General features: G+C 49.7%; 6 protein-coding genes across 6 annotated transcripts; 3 read left to right on the top strand and 3 right to left on the bottom strand.

Annotated features, from left to right (window-relative positions):
• Positions 1-31: 31 nt before the first annotated feature.
• On the bottom strand, positions 32-3,453 carry N7457_005883 (putative potassium/sodium P-type ATPase; the record flags this gene model as incomplete). Its single annotated transcript, XM_057176927.1, has 5 exons — positions 32-862; positions 917-2,807; positions 2,864-2,958; positions 3,020-3,146; positions 3,203-3,453. 5 exons carry the CDS (start codon positions 3,451-3,453, stop codon positions 32-34), a joined length of 3,195 nt encoding a protein of 1,064 aa, XP_057031229.1.
• Positions 3,454-4,646: 1,193 nt separating this feature from the next.
• On the top strand, positions 4,647-5,455 carry N7457_005884 (putative exosome complex subunit Rrp46; the record flags this gene model as incomplete). The annotated part of the gene is made up of 2 exons (XM_057176928.1): positions 4,647-4,982; positions 5,045-5,455. The coding sequence occupies 2 exons, from the start codon at positions 4,647-4,649 to the stop codon at positions 5,453-5,455; spliced, it is 747 nt and encodes a 248-aa protein (XP_057031230.1).
• A 949-nt stretch (positions 5,456-6,404) lies between these two features.
• N7457_005885 (putative NAD+ kinase Utr1) lies at positions 6,405-8,288 on the top strand (the record flags this gene model as incomplete). The annotated part of the gene is made up of 1 exon (XM_057176929.1): positions 6,405-8,288. One exon carries the CDS (start codon positions 6,405-6,407, stop codon positions 8,286-8,288), a length of 1,884 nt encoding a protein of 627 aa, XP_057031231.1.
• An 834-nt stretch (positions 8,289-9,122) lies between these two features.
• On the bottom strand, positions 9,123-10,805 carry N7457_005886 (uncharacterized protein; the record flags this gene model as incomplete). Its single annotated transcript, XM_057176930.1, has 1 exon — positions 9,123-10,805. The coding sequence occupies one exon, from the start codon at positions 10,803-10,805 to the stop codon at positions 9,123-9,125; it is 1,683 nt and encodes a 560-aa protein (XP_057031232.1).
• Positions 10,806-11,688: 883 nt separating this feature from the next.
• Positions 11,689-12,942, top strand: N7457_005887 (uncharacterized protein; the record flags this gene model as incomplete). The annotated part of the gene is made up of 5 exons (XM_057176931.1): positions 11,689-12,088; positions 12,154-12,248; positions 12,301-12,666; positions 12,729-12,869; positions 12,919-12,942. 5 exons carry the CDS (start codon positions 11,689-11,691, stop codon positions 12,940-12,942), a joined length of 1,026 nt encoding a protein of 341 aa, XP_057031233.1.
• Positions 12,943-15,648: 2,706 nt separating this feature from the next.
• N7457_005888 (uncharacterized protein) lies at positions 15,649-16,365 on the bottom strand (the record flags this gene model as incomplete). Its single annotated transcript, XM_057176932.1, has 1 exon — positions 15,649-16,365. The coding sequence occupies one exon, from the start codon at positions 16,363-16,365 to the stop codon at positions 15,649-15,651; it is 717 nt and encodes a 238-aa protein (XP_057031234.1).
• Positions 16,366-16,513: the final 148 nt, after the last annotated feature.

A 16,513-nucleotide genomic window follows, 5' to 3' on the forward strand; every position in this document is an offset into this window, starting at 1 on the left:
GATGTTGAACCAGTCAAACCGAACTTCCAAATCACTTCAGTTCCACGCTCGTGTTGGCACTCATGGACAGTGGCGTGGGAATAGCCAGTCCCGCCCGCATCTCAGCATCTTCCAGAGTGAGCGTGGCATTCTTTCCACTCCCGATAGCAAATGCCCGTTTCACGGCCTTCCAGCTCTCAACACACAACAGGTAGACACACGTGCAACCAAAGACAACCCCCCATTCCCAGGTGATAGCATGGTGTTTGAAGACCAGTTGGTTGACAACTGGTATGTAAATGACCGGAAATGCAATGACAAAACCAGCAACGACCGCCCAGAAAAGGAACCGGTTGTTCCAGAGCGTAGAAAATACCGAGAAGGGGTTGGGGTTCCGAATTGGGTCCATGTTGAACAGGGATCGAGAAAAGTGTTTGACTTCCCACGCAGTAACGAGGAGGAGGAAAGTGAGGGTCGCATATGTTGTGGCGCGAGCACGGAACACTACATCGCAGCTTGGGTTGTATCCCTCGTTGCATCCGTCACCGAGTGACGATGTCCCAGTTCCTACTGCATAGATCACAATGACAAACGAGACGAGACAGAGTGTGCCCATAAAAGTGCCGTAGATCATTTTATCCACGATAAGCTCCCGCGTGAAAACACCTATGCGTAGATCGTGTGGTGGTCTGTACATGATGTCTGGCTGGGCCTCTTCGAGACCAAGCCCGACGGCTAAGAAGGAGGACGTGACAAGATTCGCCCATAGAATCTCTAGTGGCGATAGAGGAAAGACCGAATCACCTCCTTTATCTTTGAAAGCAAGAGCGATTAGTAGGAGAATGACTTGTGCAATATTCGAGATGAGCAGATGCAGGAGAAACTAAATATGATGTCAGTGGGATCAAACCGAGACATATCACAGCGCGACACTCACTTTCTGAATGTTATCAAAAAGTCGTCTGCCTTCTTCAACAGCCTTGACGATAGACGAGAAATTGTCATCCGTCAAAACCATATCGGCAGCCTCCTTGGCAACATCACTACCATTTTTGCCCATAGCAATGCCAACGTCGGCCCTTTTGAGAGCAGGCGAATCATTGACTCCGTCTCCTGTCATGACGCAGAATGCCTGGCGTCGATGCATTGCATCCACCATCCGAACTTTGGTGGCAGGACTGCAGCGTGCAATGACAAGAGGCAATTCCTCAATAGCGTCGATTTCTTCATCGGTCAATTTGTCGAATTCATCTGCAGCCATTACTACTCTTCCAGATTTGAGAACACTCGCAACACGGTCAAGGATGCCAACTTCAGACGCAATAGCCGTCGCGGTTTTGATGTGGTCACCGGTGAGCATATGCACCGTAATCCCTGCCATTTGGCATTTACGCACAGCAGCAGCAGTCTCGACTCGAGGGGGATCATATAACCCCACGAGGCCACCAAAGCGTAGGTTTGATTCGGCAGAACTGCGTGGGGAGACTTGGGATTCGTCGTCCGCAGGAGATGTTTTATAAGCGATGCAAAGCACACGAAGTCCTTCGCCTGCCATGCGATCGGCAGTATCTCGTATGACTTGCCTTTCCATTTCGTTGATGTTGAGATGAGGAATGATTGTCTCTGGTGCACCCTTGGTGTACACCTCTTTCAATTGATCTCGTGAGTTGTCGTAGACGACAGTCATCTTCTTGATAGCAGAATCGAATGGATACTCTGTATGCAACTGAAGTTGACGTCTTTTCATTACATCGGGCTTTCCAAAGTCAAAGCGTAAAGCCAGAACATGGAGAGCGATCTCCGTTGGTTCACCAACGGCACTCCATATTTGGTTTTCATGGTGGATGCTCGAGAGATTGCAGAGAGCAAGCCCTCGCAGGAAGGTGTGCAAAGTAGGGTTATCCTCAATGGGCTGGTTGGAGCTCCAGTCAATCTCGTCAAGCTGGACTAGTCCACTCGTCGGGTCGAATGGATCTGTAGTCTGGCTCACAGTCAAAGTGCCAGCACCCGGGATCCATGCAGAGCGAGCTATCATTTTTCCCTGGGTTAACGTTCCTGTCTTGTCAGAACAGATGTTCGTGACACCACCAACTGCTTCAAGACATTGGAGTTTCCGGACAATGACATTTCCCCTGGCCATTGCTTTTGTGCCCACAGCTATTGTGATAGTGAGCACAGCGATCAGGGATTCGGGGATGACAGCAACGGCAACACAGATGCCGTAGATGAGGACCTCGCCCTCGACGTGCCATTTGCTGGCTGAAAAGACAATGATCGCAAGTAGGATCGCCAGTCCGAAGAGTAAGAGTGCAAATTTGCTCAGCTTCACTTGCAACGGTGTACCTACCAGGCCCAGCACATTCATGAAGAATGCTTTCACCTGTTTGCCCATCTTCAAAAGGGGACCCGAATCACCAAGATTGGGCTGTGTCTGTAATAGCTGTGCGATCTTCCCGACTTCTGTATTCATTCCTGTTGCAGTGACGATTCCCATCGCACGACCTTGCGTAGTGCTGCACCCCGAATAAGCCATGTTGGTTCGATCGCCGATGGGAATATCAGGCACCAACAGGGTTACATGAGGGGTCTTGAGAACGGGTAGTGATTCGCCTGTCAGAAGTGCTTCATCCATTGAAGCATTCATGCCATCGAACAGACGCAGGTCGGCAGGGACGATGTCCCCAACAGCGAGCTGGACAATATCTCCAACAACTAGCGACTCCGCTTTAACCGAGACGACTCGGCCATCTCGGATGACCTTGCATACTGGAGCGGAAAGACGTTGCAGTGAAAGAATTGTCTTTTCGGCGCGGTAGTCTTGCACAAATCTAGACATCCAACTTTAGCCTAGATTATCGACGAACGTTGATATCAAAGTACTGACCCAACCACTATGTTCAACACAATCACTGCGGTGATAACACCACCTTCGATGTAATCATCGATTCCAAAAGATAGGGCCATGGTGATGAGGAGAACCTTCGAAAGTTAACGATGTCACCTTGGAGCTTATCATATGGTTCTTTCGCATTGAACATACTAGTGTCAGGCTGTTCGACACCTGCCTTAACAGTATCCCCCAGACGGAGACACCCTCCATTTCACGCACGGTATTCGGACCATCGCGCTGGAGACGGCCGGCCGCTTCGGGGCCTGAGAGTCCATCTCTAATAGGTGCGTCAATAACGGGCCCTAATGATGTTCCAACATTCTAGTTACTGACCGAAGATTTGTTTGGAGAAGGGTTGCTAGCTCGGATGGTTCGATAAGATGAGCGTTCTGGTCGGGCCGTTCTTTGTTTAGCTCGGGGTCCAAGGGCGCAGCATGATCGGCTGTATACGAGATAGACTTTTCGTTGATAGAACCGGGTTTAGGATCTAAGTGGTTCGTCACATTGGTTTGGCTGATTTCCGTAAAAGGACATATAGGAGGTTCTGTCGATTCCTCGACATCGGGGATTATCTCTACGCCCATTCAATAAGATTAGGAGAAAGGAAGATGCGGGAATAAGCTAGACGGCTTTGTGATCCCCTGTCGAATCGGTACCCGGCAACCTTAAAAGTAGGGCAAATGAAGGTCTGTAACGAAGGAGGGTGGAAGTAGCAAGATGTAAGAGGGAATGACCTAGAAATGGAATTTGTACTCCGTATGCGAGGAGCCATGTATGTACATCGGACATGGGCACATGCTCGCTTGCTTCGGACCAAAAGAGGGGATCATCCAAGATGTGAGGGGCAGCCCCGGTCACATAGTGAAGCCACGATGTCATTGGGGGCGACTCCTTGTTGGGAATTCTTGGCTCCTCTGGGCCACGGCGGAAGTTTTCGAAGATCCTGGCCTGAAATCCAGTCACGTCCCGGGGCCATAAGATCCTTGCGTGCGGATTGGGTGGTGTGCCAACCCGGGATCGTAGCCACAATTCATAGGCTTCCAGGCAGTCGTGGCATACTATTCTTGGACTTAGTTGGTCTGGTCCGTAGAGGCTGCTGGCTTATCAGGAACTCGGTACGGAGTACGGCTGACCTCCCGTACTTTTGTTCCTGATATCCCTACTCCGTACTCCGTACTGCGTATTTGAGTCAAAGATAGCAAGCCAAATTCCGACGAGCAGGGATATTCAATTTGATCCTTTGTGTTCCGAGGAAGCCATGACCGCATCTTGTTGGATGCGCACAGCCGCCTTGCCAATCCTTCGGCTTACTGGATGGTCCGCATCCCAAGCGCTCGGCATCTTGGGACTGACACGTCCACTCACGCATGAGCCTATAGGAATCGGTAGCAGATCGGGGATAATATCGACAGAGTCAGATCTCGGAATCAAGGTTCATTTGCCAGCTGTTGATCAACATTGTGGCGGAAGGCCTTGGGACTTGTGAACCTGTCGTCATGTATCCGTAGAGAGTATATTGCTAGATGCACAACGCCAAAAGGAAATGAGGCCAGTCACCACAAACAGACAAGGCGAACACATTGTAGTTGGTACGGCAGAAGTATATGGTGGATAGGTCACAAGCAAAGTACTGAGTACAGGGACCACCCGACTTCCAAGGCGGCCAATCAGACAGCGGCCCGCATTGTCGATGAAAAATCGCTGCCGACAACTTTTGCTGAAACACCACTCTAGAAGCTCTCCGATTGTCTAGTTCCTTGTTTCTACCCCCGTCAATATGGTCGGTCCAACAGCATCCCTCTCACAATTGAACCGTTCCGATGGTTCGGCGTCATACAAATGCCCGGCTACCGGCTACAGCATTCTGGGTGCTGTCAACGCGCCCATTGAGCTCCCAGCACGCCGCGACGCATTGAAGCCCGAAGAAGCCACTGTTGAGGTCTTTGTCAAACCTGGTACGACTACTGCCGGCGTCGGCGAGAGATACATCGAAGGAGTTCTGCGGTCTGTGCTGGGGAAGGTGGTCCTCGGGCGGGAGAAGGGCTTCCCTCGTCGCGGCGTCGTCCTCACGTTAGCTATTGTTGGTGGGGAGAACGTGGAACGTGGCGACTCTGTAAGTGTCTTCGATATTCCACCTGCTACCAGCTACCTTGGCCATCACACTGACCCATCTAGTACCTTACTCTGCTCCCGGCCCTCCTACACACTGCCTTGCTGGCTATGGCATCCGCCTCCGTTCCCCTATCGATGACACTCTCCGCGACCCTCCTCGGTGTAACCAAGTCTGGTGACATTGTGCGGGACCCCTCTCCCGCTGCTGCGAAAGATGCTGTGTCACTCCATGTTTTTGCTATCTCCTCGAAGAATCACCTTTTGCTCAATGAAAGCGAGGGTCGATTTGATTTTGATACTTGGGAACTGGTCCGTGAGCGCGCACTTGCCATTTGTCAAGGTACGACCACCAGCCCTGAGGGCGACGTTACCATGGGCGAAGGAACGACCAACGCCAGTTTGAATGGTTTCATCCGGGAGACTGTGGAGGATCAGGTCTACAGCGATTACGCCTACAAGCTTGACTCTATCTGAGAGGGACCCGTTTCGTACAAAATTGCGGAGAACGGGTGAGACTTGATCAGATGGGACAAGTCGATCGCTCTGTCTTCTAGGCCGTTGTGCCTGGTCGCACTTTGATCCCCTCAGCATATGATTACCCCTCGCCCCTCTGTTCTGGGGGAATGCGACGGTGCCACAGATAGCTCCTCCAGTACCACATCCGGTCAAGGCACCATCACCTGACTGCTGCAGCATGTACGCGAGGCCTCGTTTCACTGCCACAAGCGACAGCCCTGCTGCAGATAAGGCTTGTTTCGGGTTCCCCAGCTGTGGAGTTCCGGTGCCTTGGCGGCTGTGACATATGTCCGGTGGTCGAACCCTCCCAGTGCTCAGTTTAGCGGTGGATATTGAGGAGACACAGACGCAAGGAGCCAGCATGATCGCTCACTGCGAGTCCAAAGGGATACCGGGGTGAACATTTGGGAATCACCACACGTAGCTACACCGGGAGCGGAATATCATAAATGCAAAATGCACCATGCAAAATCCAACAAGCCCCTAGATGTATTTTAAGTAGAGAATTATGCCGTGAATGGTGTAGACGTCATCTATCCGAGCGCACTGCCATGCGCGCGTGTACGCATTTGGCGACGAGTCGTCCTGGTTGGTCTAGAGGAATAATTCTGGGGAACCTCGCCAACGTCGGAAATACGATATTCTATTCCTGAATCCTTGGGGTCCGTGGTTTATCGTTGGAATCCCCTATTTTTTTTAGAATTCTCGCCCCAACTGGTCTTGGACCCCGAATTAATCCCCTCCCAAAGACTCTTCTCCGTCCTCCGTCCTCCGTACATGTGGAATACGCTAGAATCACACATCTCCAACTGGGCCACGGGGGTAGCTGCGATCTCAAGGCCTCGGATCCGCAATCCCCGTTACATCCGTTTCTTGATTATTCGCTATTTACGTGCCGCCTAAGCCGATGGCTTCCAACCGTGAACAACTTCGGTCGGACACAACCTCGACAGCAACCCCGTCTCACCCCCCTTCGTCTCCATCCGCTAAAGCCCCGCCCCCGTCGACAACTGCGGTGCTCCTCCGCGATTATGCCCTCCACATAGAACCATCCCCCACCCACGAAAATCGCCGAGAGTCCCCAGAAAGCATCCAGCCTGTCCAATCCTCCGAATCGGCTCAAGAGGAGCCAGGTTGGTCGCGGTCTCCCACCTCGCTACGGCCATTTCGCCAGAATTCGATCAATCGGCGATCCAAGAAAGCGCTGTCGACCGACTGTATCCCGCGGCAGACAATTCTGAAAGCCTTAGCATCGCGAGCATCCATCCTAACCAATACCACCAATATTTCGGCGAGTTCCTTGTCGAGTATGCTCGCGAACAAATCCACCCAGGCTTCCCCGCCTTCCGACAATCGGCACCGGCGCGGGAGTAGCGCTTCCTCTCAAAATCTCTCTGCCGCACTATCCAATCTGCAATTGAGTGGCTATCTCGATCGGTCACCGGCGACAGCACGTCTAGTACTGCAGTCGCCTTGTTATTTCCACCAACGCTTCGATGATGCCGTCAATATAAAGAAGGTGCTCGAGGAAATTGCCGACGATGAGTGGCTGTCGCATTCGCGACTGGTTCAGACTGCGACTGGAGTGCGTGAGGTGTCGAAGCAGCTACAGCGACGGCCCATCAAACGGGCCGTGCGAAATGTCATGATTGTGACCAAAGCGCGCGATAACAGCCTGGTGCACTTGACTCGGGAAGTCGCCGAGTGGCTGCTTTCGACCCCAAGATATGGAAATACATTGGGAGTGAATGTGTATGTGGACGCGAAGCTCCGGAAATCGAAACGATTCGATGCTCCAGGGCTCTTGCAAAAAGACCCCATGTTTGCACAGATGTTACATTTCTGGACACCGGATCTGTGTTGGACATCACCGGATAAATTTGACTTGGTGTTGACGCTTGGTGGGGATGGGACTGTTCTCTTCACATCATGGCTTTTCCAGCGCGTGGTTCCGCCCGTACTTTGCTTCTCGCTGGGCAGTCTCGGCTTCCTCACAAATTTCGAGTTTGCCGACCACAAAGCACAGCTCAATGCCGTCATGGGAGAGGTGGGCATGCGCGTTAATTTGCGCATGCGCTTCACATGCACCGTGTACCGCAAGGATCGGAGTAAGGGCGCAGAGGCAGGTGCGGTCGAAGAGGGTGAACAATTTGAAGTATTGAACGAGCTCGTCATCGACCGCGGCCCATCCCCCTATGTGTCGAATCTAGAGCTCTATGCCGATGATGAGCTCCTGACTGTCGTCCAAGCGGACGGCTGTATCTTCTCCACGCCAACTGGTTCCACGGCATACTCCCTGTCCGCCGGCGGCTCTCTCATGCATCCATCCATCCCGGGAATCCTCCTCACCCCAATATGCCCCCATACCCTCTCCTTCCGCCCAATGGTCCTCTCGGACTCCCATCTCCTCCGCATCGCCGTTCCCAACACTTCCCGCTCCACTGCCTACTGCTCCTTTGATGGTAAAGGCCGCGTGGAACTCCGCCAAGGTGACTATGTCACCGTAGAAGCAAGCCAGTACCCATTCCCAACAGTTGTATCTAACAACAATGAATGGTTCACCAGCGTTCAGCGTGCTCTGCGGTGGAACACACGCGGCGCGATCCAGAAGAGCTGGGACGGCCGTGATGTCGACACGCATTTGAACGATGATCCCAACGAAGACGAACAATGGGACATTGATACAGATGCCGGACTCGCCGGTACTGACAGCGGCATCGGTCCCAGTGAAGACGGGGACTCTCTGTCTCCCAATCCCATGCGACGACAAATGAGCTTGCTCAATATGTGATCTCTCTTGTGCATGTTAGCGATTTCTGATTTTCTTTTGTGCTCTATACCTTTTTAACCGCGGGTTCTCGGTGTTATATTTGATTTTTTTAGCTTGGTCATGTCCCAACCCAGCGTGATATGGTTTGCTTGGCGTTTGGCTTACATTTCTATCTATTCGGTTACGACATATTTCGGGCAGAGACCATGGGATTCATCTGCATTGTTGTTCTTGAACATTTTGGTCAATAGATCGTGGCATGTTGCCCCGGCTTGAATAGAAAGCCCTCGGCGGGTCGATTGTGATTTTTGTTTAACGACTTCCTCTTACCTCATACTATCGTTTGGTCTACTTAGTACTGTTCCATTCTCACAATTCCTCTCAAAAACTACCTAGCTGTCTTTAAGCCCAGACTCATCACTTCCCCCTAAAGCAAAATCTTAGAAATTATGTCAGTCTTGTATTGCATCACCATACAAAAGATATTTCTATATCAGATATCAGTGGACAAATCTTTCTGAGTCCCTGTGGCAGTTGAAGCAAATACAATTACATCTATATCATGAGTTGTATAGATTTGGCGTCAGAGAGGAGGCACGGGTCTCAATTCGAAGACGGTTACACTTTGCTGCATCGGAGACTGGATATTGCACTCTATAGAGCGCGACATCGTTCTGCAAGGGCAGAGCTAATACCTTCACTGCCATCATATCGTGTGAAACATTAAAGCTGTATCAACAACGGTTCTAATATACAGACTGGCTCAAGTAACAAAAAAGGAATAATCCAAATATAAGCATGAAAGAAAGACATATTATCATATAAAGCACATTTGTACCCTCGCTTCCCAGCCACTCAATATCGCCCAGATCCCAGCTCATGTGGTCCTGAATATGGTCGGTTATTGTCCAGCTCCGACATGAAAACTGGTTTCCCCCAGTCATTACGTTCAGACTGACCCGAGTACTGAGAATAGGTTGTGGAAGCCATGGGGCTTTGGTACGCATTGCTGTCTAGATCAGACGCTTTGTTCTGTTTCCGACTGCGACGCATAAACCACCATGCGAGCAGGCCAATAACCACGAGAGCAGCAACGCCGATTCCAGCTCCGATGCCCGCCTTAGCACCCGTGGACAGACCTTCACTGTCGGACAAATTGTCTGACGAATTGTTAGACGCATTGTCAGACGAGTTGTCGACAGCGGCTTCAGTCGAGTGGCTACTGGAGTTTCTACTAGACGTTCTATTCGACTCCGTCAGGGGAGACCAATGGGAGGCCCAGGTTGCTTCCCAGCTATCGCCCGATCCTGTCAACTCAGAGGCGCTCTCTTCAATGGCAACAACGCTCGTTTGAGAAAACCCGGGACCTGGCGCTTGAGCCAAGAACCAGTTTCCTATCCCGACGATTCCAGCCCCGTAGTTGATGCCGATGAAGGCTGCTTGGAAGAACGCTCGTCCGAGGGCATAATTTCCTTCCGTTCCGAAACAAGGGAAGTAAGGAGTGGGTTCTTTGACGAGAGGTGCCTCCAAGGTAAGATTAAGGAGTGCGAATGGCACCTTGATGGTGATGTTGTAGGTATTTGTATTATCCTTGACGAAAGTGAAAGCCAGATAGCTAGGAGAAGTGACGATCTTCTTGTACTGCGGGTCATCGGTATTCCAGAAGTAAAGGCCGAGATCCGGGTTGTGAGTGACTGGTAGTTCGGCAGCAATAGCATCGCAGGAGCTTTGGGGTAGGTAGATGTAGGGGTCCACAAGGTTTGCAGCGACGCCGATGCCAGACTCAAGAGAGGAGTTTGCTTTTGCCAGCAAGCCTTCTTTGCTAGGGTACTTCCATGGCGAGCCTCCATCTGCTACTCCCAAGCTGACATCGAGTAGATGAATATTGGCCGAGTTTCCTGTATGGGGTTGGGCGGAAACTTCCCCCAAAGCCCGACTTTTATCATATCCACCCAGATACAGACTTCCTTGGATCCCTAGCGGAGCAGACCCGATATGCATCCCGTATGAGTAAGATGTTATTGCGGACGTGTTCCACAGCCAGCTGGTGACCATGGTGGCTCCGATGGTATCGAATGTCTGATTTATATCCTGGGCACCCAACGACAGAGTCCCAACCGATAGGGGATAGGTTTGACCACCGGGATAGGTCTGATATGCTTGGCTGACACTAACTATGTCGACGCTTGGTGCAGTTGCACCAAACATCTCAATCGTCTCTCGGGCACGTCTGGCTTTGCCATAGACGGGGACTGCCTTGGTTGGCGAAAAGCCCAGATCCTCCCAACGAACCCCATTTGGCGCATATTGGATGCTGGTGTTGTCCCAGGTGTGGGAGGTTTCAGGATCGAAGAGACCGGCTTTCTCGGCGTAGCAGTTGAGTGAAGTCGTGGTGTTTGAGCAGTAGTTTTCAAGGAGGATCCAGGACTCCCACCAGCCTCCAGCGTACAGTGCAATCTCCTGTTGACTAGCACCCAACTTTACCGATACTGCGTTCCAAGGGCCATCGGGCCCGTAGCTCTGGTTAGACCATCTCATGCCCCATGGTCGCTGTGCAGAAGTGAGTCCCAGTATTGCCAGGAGTGAAAAGACGATGCTTGTTCGACAGATTCGAACTTGTCGGAGTGACACTGTCATTTTGGCCAAACCTCTCCCATGTAAACAAAGAATATATACAAGTAGCACGAAAGAAGTTTGTAAAAGAGGGTATAAAAGCAAAACACACAACGCAAGGTGATCTCAGGGAAATAGGGCAACGCTCCGAGGCTCATAGGCCTACTTAAGACGCTACCCAACGACATTTTTATTTAAAATCAGGACGAGAGAGAAACAGGGGTTGTGTACAAAGTGCTCTGTATGGTATACTCCATACTTTAGATCCAGCGGCTAAACAAGAAACGATATTTTCAGAAATTGCAGGGTTTACATCCCTGCTTCGTCACTCCGTACGAAGCGCTGTGTTGTTGGTGATCTAATAATACATATTGTACTAGCCTGAAAAAACCAGGCCTACTAGTAAACTATTCCGTATGCAAAAGCAATTCTGTAAACAAAATGGCACATTTCACTAGCCAATCGCATCCCCGATGGGCCAGGTGAGTGGAGAATAAGCGGAGACAGGGCGCTTCAAGCCTGTCGCCCTCGTGTATGGAGTACGTTTAATATGTTCTCCGTACGGAGGACGGAGATTGGTCTCTTTCTGTTTATTGTTACTAGGCATACCTAGCTGGGCGTTAGCGTTGGCAATTGAGCGGCTATTTTGGATGTCAGCAACCACATTGCTTCTTGCTTCTTCAACACTCCCTCGTTGTGGTTTCTATCTTTAAGTCTATATTAGAATCGCATCTCTCCATGGCAGAGTTGTAATCAACTCTTGCCTCTATCAGCATCTCCCCTACAACTAGCCCCCATGGGGTTCACCATGCTGTCAAACTTGTCTAGGTCGTTGCGCATCATAATTGCTATCATTGTCCTGTTTTTTATAATCGAGACATTGCTTCTCTTGTCAAATGCGCCTTCAGACGCCCATTTCTACAATTTCAACCACAGCCCCCCACCGGCACCTACCAATGCCCTAGATTGGTCCCGCTTTGCCTACGTGCAATATGTCACCAACACGCCCTATTTGTGCAATTCAGTCATGCTTTTTGAGACTTTAAACCGCTTGCAAAGCAAAGCCGATCGTATCATGATGTATCCGATGAAATTTTCGCTGGACGAAAATGACAACGGGACGGAGAGCCGACTCCTCCGCAAGGCTCGAGATGAATACAAAGTCAAGCTAGTACCCATTGAAATACAAAGTCGGGCAAGCGGCGATGGTATGTATTCCCTTCTCTTCAAGGTTTTGTCATCACCCAAAACAAGAGCATTAATAGCCGTTTAGCGACTTGGGCGGAGAGTTTTACCAAGCTTCTTGCCTTCAACCAAACCCAATATGATCGCGTTCTGAGCCTAGACTCGGACGCAACTATACTGCAAGTGCGTATCTGAGAGATAAGACCTATGAGGACACGATACTAACGATATTCAGCATCTGGATGAACTATTCTTGTTACCTTCGTGTCCATTGGCCTTCCCTCGAGCCTACTGGCTTAACCCCGACGAGCGTGTGATGAGCTCCCAATTAATGCTCATTCAGCCTTCTAAGTTTGAATTCGATCGTATTATGACAGCTATCAATACGGCCGATCGTTCCGATTATGATATGGAGATCGTGAATGATCTCTACAGAGATAACGCGCTCATCATACCGCATCGTCCATGGACTTTGCTGACTGGAGAATTCCGCAACGATGATCATTCGGCATACCTAGGGAATAAGAATGAGACATGGAACCCTGATGACGTATTCAAAGCCACCAAGTTCTTACATTTCTCTGACTGGCCAGTGCCAAAGGTACGTTCTGCGCACTCCATTATTCGCAGGATTGGAAGATGTTGCTAATAAGCAGACAATAGCCTTGGATTAATCCCCCTTCTCACATCATGGATGAAAAGAAGCCTAGTTGTCAGAAGAACGCAACTAGCGGTCAATTAGATGACTGTCGGAACCGCGACTATTGGTTAGGGATTTATGCAGATTTTGCCAAGCGACGAAAGGTACAGAATTTCCCCCGGCGCCATTTGGAATAACAGCTAACGAAGACAGGATGTCTGCGATCTTACTGTATAACAGGAGAAGCAAGTCTATATCATTGATACCAAGTGATCTAAATGTATATGGTTTGAAGATTTTTATTTGTATCCTGGTCGAACATTAGGTATTACACTATGGAGTATAGGATCTGCAGAGCGGTTGTTATTTATATCTTCGCTTGTATATAAAATTGAAGTTACAGACAACTTGGACAGTTCAGCACATGAATACACACTCTAATCAGCGAGACATCAATAACAATGCCTCGGAGATCTAGCCCCACGAAGCGCCCAATATATGACCATACCCTGGTCAATTGAATGGTACATGTAATATACTAGAAGTTTTCTTTGTAATACGATTACCGTATCAATTTCTCAAAAGAGGTATGTACAATACTATCTACTGTGGAGTCCAAGATACACCTGGGCAGCGTGATTGGCACAAAATAACGTCTTCGTGCCGGGCCGTATGGGCATCTGCGTACGGAGCGCGATCGACGGTCTCGATTCCACAGAAGGGATTGTACGGAGTAGGTACATAGCCTTCTGGCTCATATCTATGGACCATGTGGCCACCTATGGAGTACTTCTTACTAAGGGCAAAAAGCCGATCTCGGCTAGTATTGAATTTTTAGAATCTCCCGTAGCGCCTGGGGCTTGAGCGTGAAATGAACCTGCGTGGGAAAATAGATTGGCGTGTATGCAATCCAAACGAGTCTCAATTCATCCATTTATGTATTGGGTGCACGGCGAGGAACCCTCCACAGACCACAGCTTTAACCCGACAGTGCTCCGTAGCGTGCGTCGAACCCTTGGCACTAGCGACCTGGTCCGAGAGCCAGGGGATTTGAGGCTACCGAGATTGTGATTGGCATAAGACATGGTGGCTGAAAGATCGCCTGTTTTGAAGTTCACCAAGAGCGCTTACCTGGGTTAACCCGAGGACGCCGTATATGGTACTCCGTACGCTCTTCAAAGCCCAAGATTCTTACCCTGCAGCTGCCAACTTAAACAATGTTCCTGATTTGTAGTTTCTTACATCAGAAGTTTAAAGTGCAACCAAGAGACTCGACAGCAAGCAAGATATATCTGGTCCATACGGAGCACTCCGTGTTCATCTCGTGGGCCCCAATGTTCCCAGCCCCTTGAGCGGAGTCCGGCCTATCGAAAATCGGGGGCCAAGTAAGTACGGAGTACTCCGTACGGAGTGACCATCGCATGATATTTATTTTCAAAAGTACATCCAAGCGTGCGTTCTCCGTACGTATGTATTATACCGCGCCATCGGAGGTTTTAGCGTCTTGGCACATCTGCTCCAGTCCAATGATATCGAATGGCTATTTCGTAGGAATGATCAATGCACCTTCATCACTCGATATCACAGCCGGAAATAGAAAACCACATTTTTAGATGTAGCAACCTTCCTTGAGCCTAGTTGCCTCTGTCAATGTGCCAAAAAAATCCCCACTGGGATGCGACATGTGGCTTATGACGTCCCAACCCAGTTGAGTCCTAAAATTTCCATCTTCCGGTTCCTGCGGCAGTTGGAATTCAATCTAAACTGCATCTGAGTACGAAGTATGACGGCCCCGGAAGTATATGTTGTGCATTCGAGCCTCACACGTGGCAGTTGGCTGCTTAACCTTGCTCAACCGTGGCCTGAAACTCAAATTCATATGGTGCGAGCTTATTCTCCGGCTCTGCGTACTTCATCTAGACACATAAATAAGCCCATAGCCCACTGCTGGTTGGGCTTTGGGATTGAGATTTGGGCCCATTTATGGGCTTTGCAGAGGTCTAATATTAACAGCACCAGAGGAGTGCTTAGGTATATCACTCAAGCTATAGGAATAACTCTCTGTATCACCCTCCCTTTTTCTAACCTGTCTCTTCCACTTTCTCTCTCACTAGTCTTTCACCTACTAATAAAACCACTAGTTCGGATTTGAGACATCTATAAACTTTTATCTCATACCGGGGGTAAGAAGGTTCAACTATTTTGAGCATTTGAAAGTGATCTGTATCAAGTCCGATTATCTGGTCGCCAGTCCCGAAGCGGACAATCATTGCTTTCAATGGGTGCCTTTTCATCATGTCTGGAATAAAGCAAGTTACAGATGCCGCTTCGGACATTTCTTCAAGTCTTGTGAGAGAAACATCGTCCTATGGGAAGTCAGTTTACTGATTTCGACAGAAGCTTTGACACTCTATTGTTGGATAATCATATGCCGGAACACTCTTTGCAGATAAATACCTGAATAGAAAAAAAAACTCTCATGTAGGCCTCTCATGGACTCTGCAATCGCCGAAAAGAGATGCTTTAAAATTTGATATAGTGGTAAACGGATTCCAAAATATATCACTGAGAGAGGTCGGGGGATACAACAAATTTTAGCCTCTTACTCAATATGGAGTTGCAAATGGTAAATATCGATGTTCTCTCTCCTCAATGGAAGTTTCAGGACAAAATAGCAACATATTCGAGAGGATTGCGGATATAGAATTTAGTCTAGATGTCTAGATAGTGGCACAAGATTTATGCGAAGACATTGTCAGATTATAAGCCCATCAAGAACTAGTAGACTATCAACACAGTTTTCAATATAGTACGAATTCCCTTAATTGATTCAACAACAATCCATCCTTCCTCCACAGACAGTCCCACCAAAAAAGAAGTCCCTAACCAGAAATTATTCCACCATTCAAAGCAAATCAGAAAGTAGGTCCAGCCAAGAACTGTTTATTTGCCTTCGAATCCACACTGGGACTCAACACCATCCTCGGTGAGGTGGGTCTCAAAGCCAGACTTGCCAACGCAGTCACCGTACTCATAGGCCTCTCCCATGCTTCCGCTAAGGCCAGGAGAACTAGGGTTACCGAAGAAGATCTGGGTCTTGGGCAAGTCACCGCACTCGTCGACACCACCGACGAAGTACTCGATGAAGCCGAGTTGGGAGCTCTGGATACCCTGAGCGCCGGAAGAAAGGGTCCAAGAGCCAATCTCGTTCTTGGCTCCGGTGACGGAATCAACAAGAGTGCCGACCCAGGTGGTGTCGGCGGTGTTCTTGATGTTCAGCAAATAAGTGTGGTCGTAGGTGCCTTCGATGTTAACATAACAGCTGACACCAGCGCCGCCGTCGGCGCCATCATGGCAGTTCTCGTGAGAGGTGGTGGTGCCTTCGTTGAAGCTGGAGAAGACAGCGTGGACGATGGACTTGCCGTCCTTGTCGGCTTGGGGCTGCAGACCAGTGTAGCCCACATTGTCCTGGTTCACGAATGCGAACTGGTTGGCGAAGTAGAAGCCTTCCACGTGGGTGGTGTTGGCGATGTTCATGGGGAAGGTAATTTCCTTCATGCCCTCCTCGGGCACGTTTTCCACGCTCCAGCCGACACCGACGAGGGCAGAGGCGGGCTCGAGGAGAGCGAGGGCGAGAGGGAGGCTCTGGGAGAACTTCATTTTGGCTGTTCTTTTTGGGGAATGGGAGGATTAGGAGGATTGGTTGAGAATGAGAAGCCACGATTTCGTGAGCCACTGGCTGTCCTTTATAGTTTTCGAGTTTCTTCCTGATCAACGCTTGGTCTGGATGCTTCATCAAGATGAAACG

Source organism: Penicillium paradoxum, assembly GCF_028828445.1.
Source record: "Penicillium paradoxum strain IBT 22861 chromosome Unknown utg000005l_segment0_segment0, whole genome shotgun sequence".
NCBI classification, from domain to species: Eukaryota; Fungi; Ascomycota; class Eurotiomycetes; order Eurotiales; family Aspergillaceae; genus Penicillium; species Penicillium paradoxum.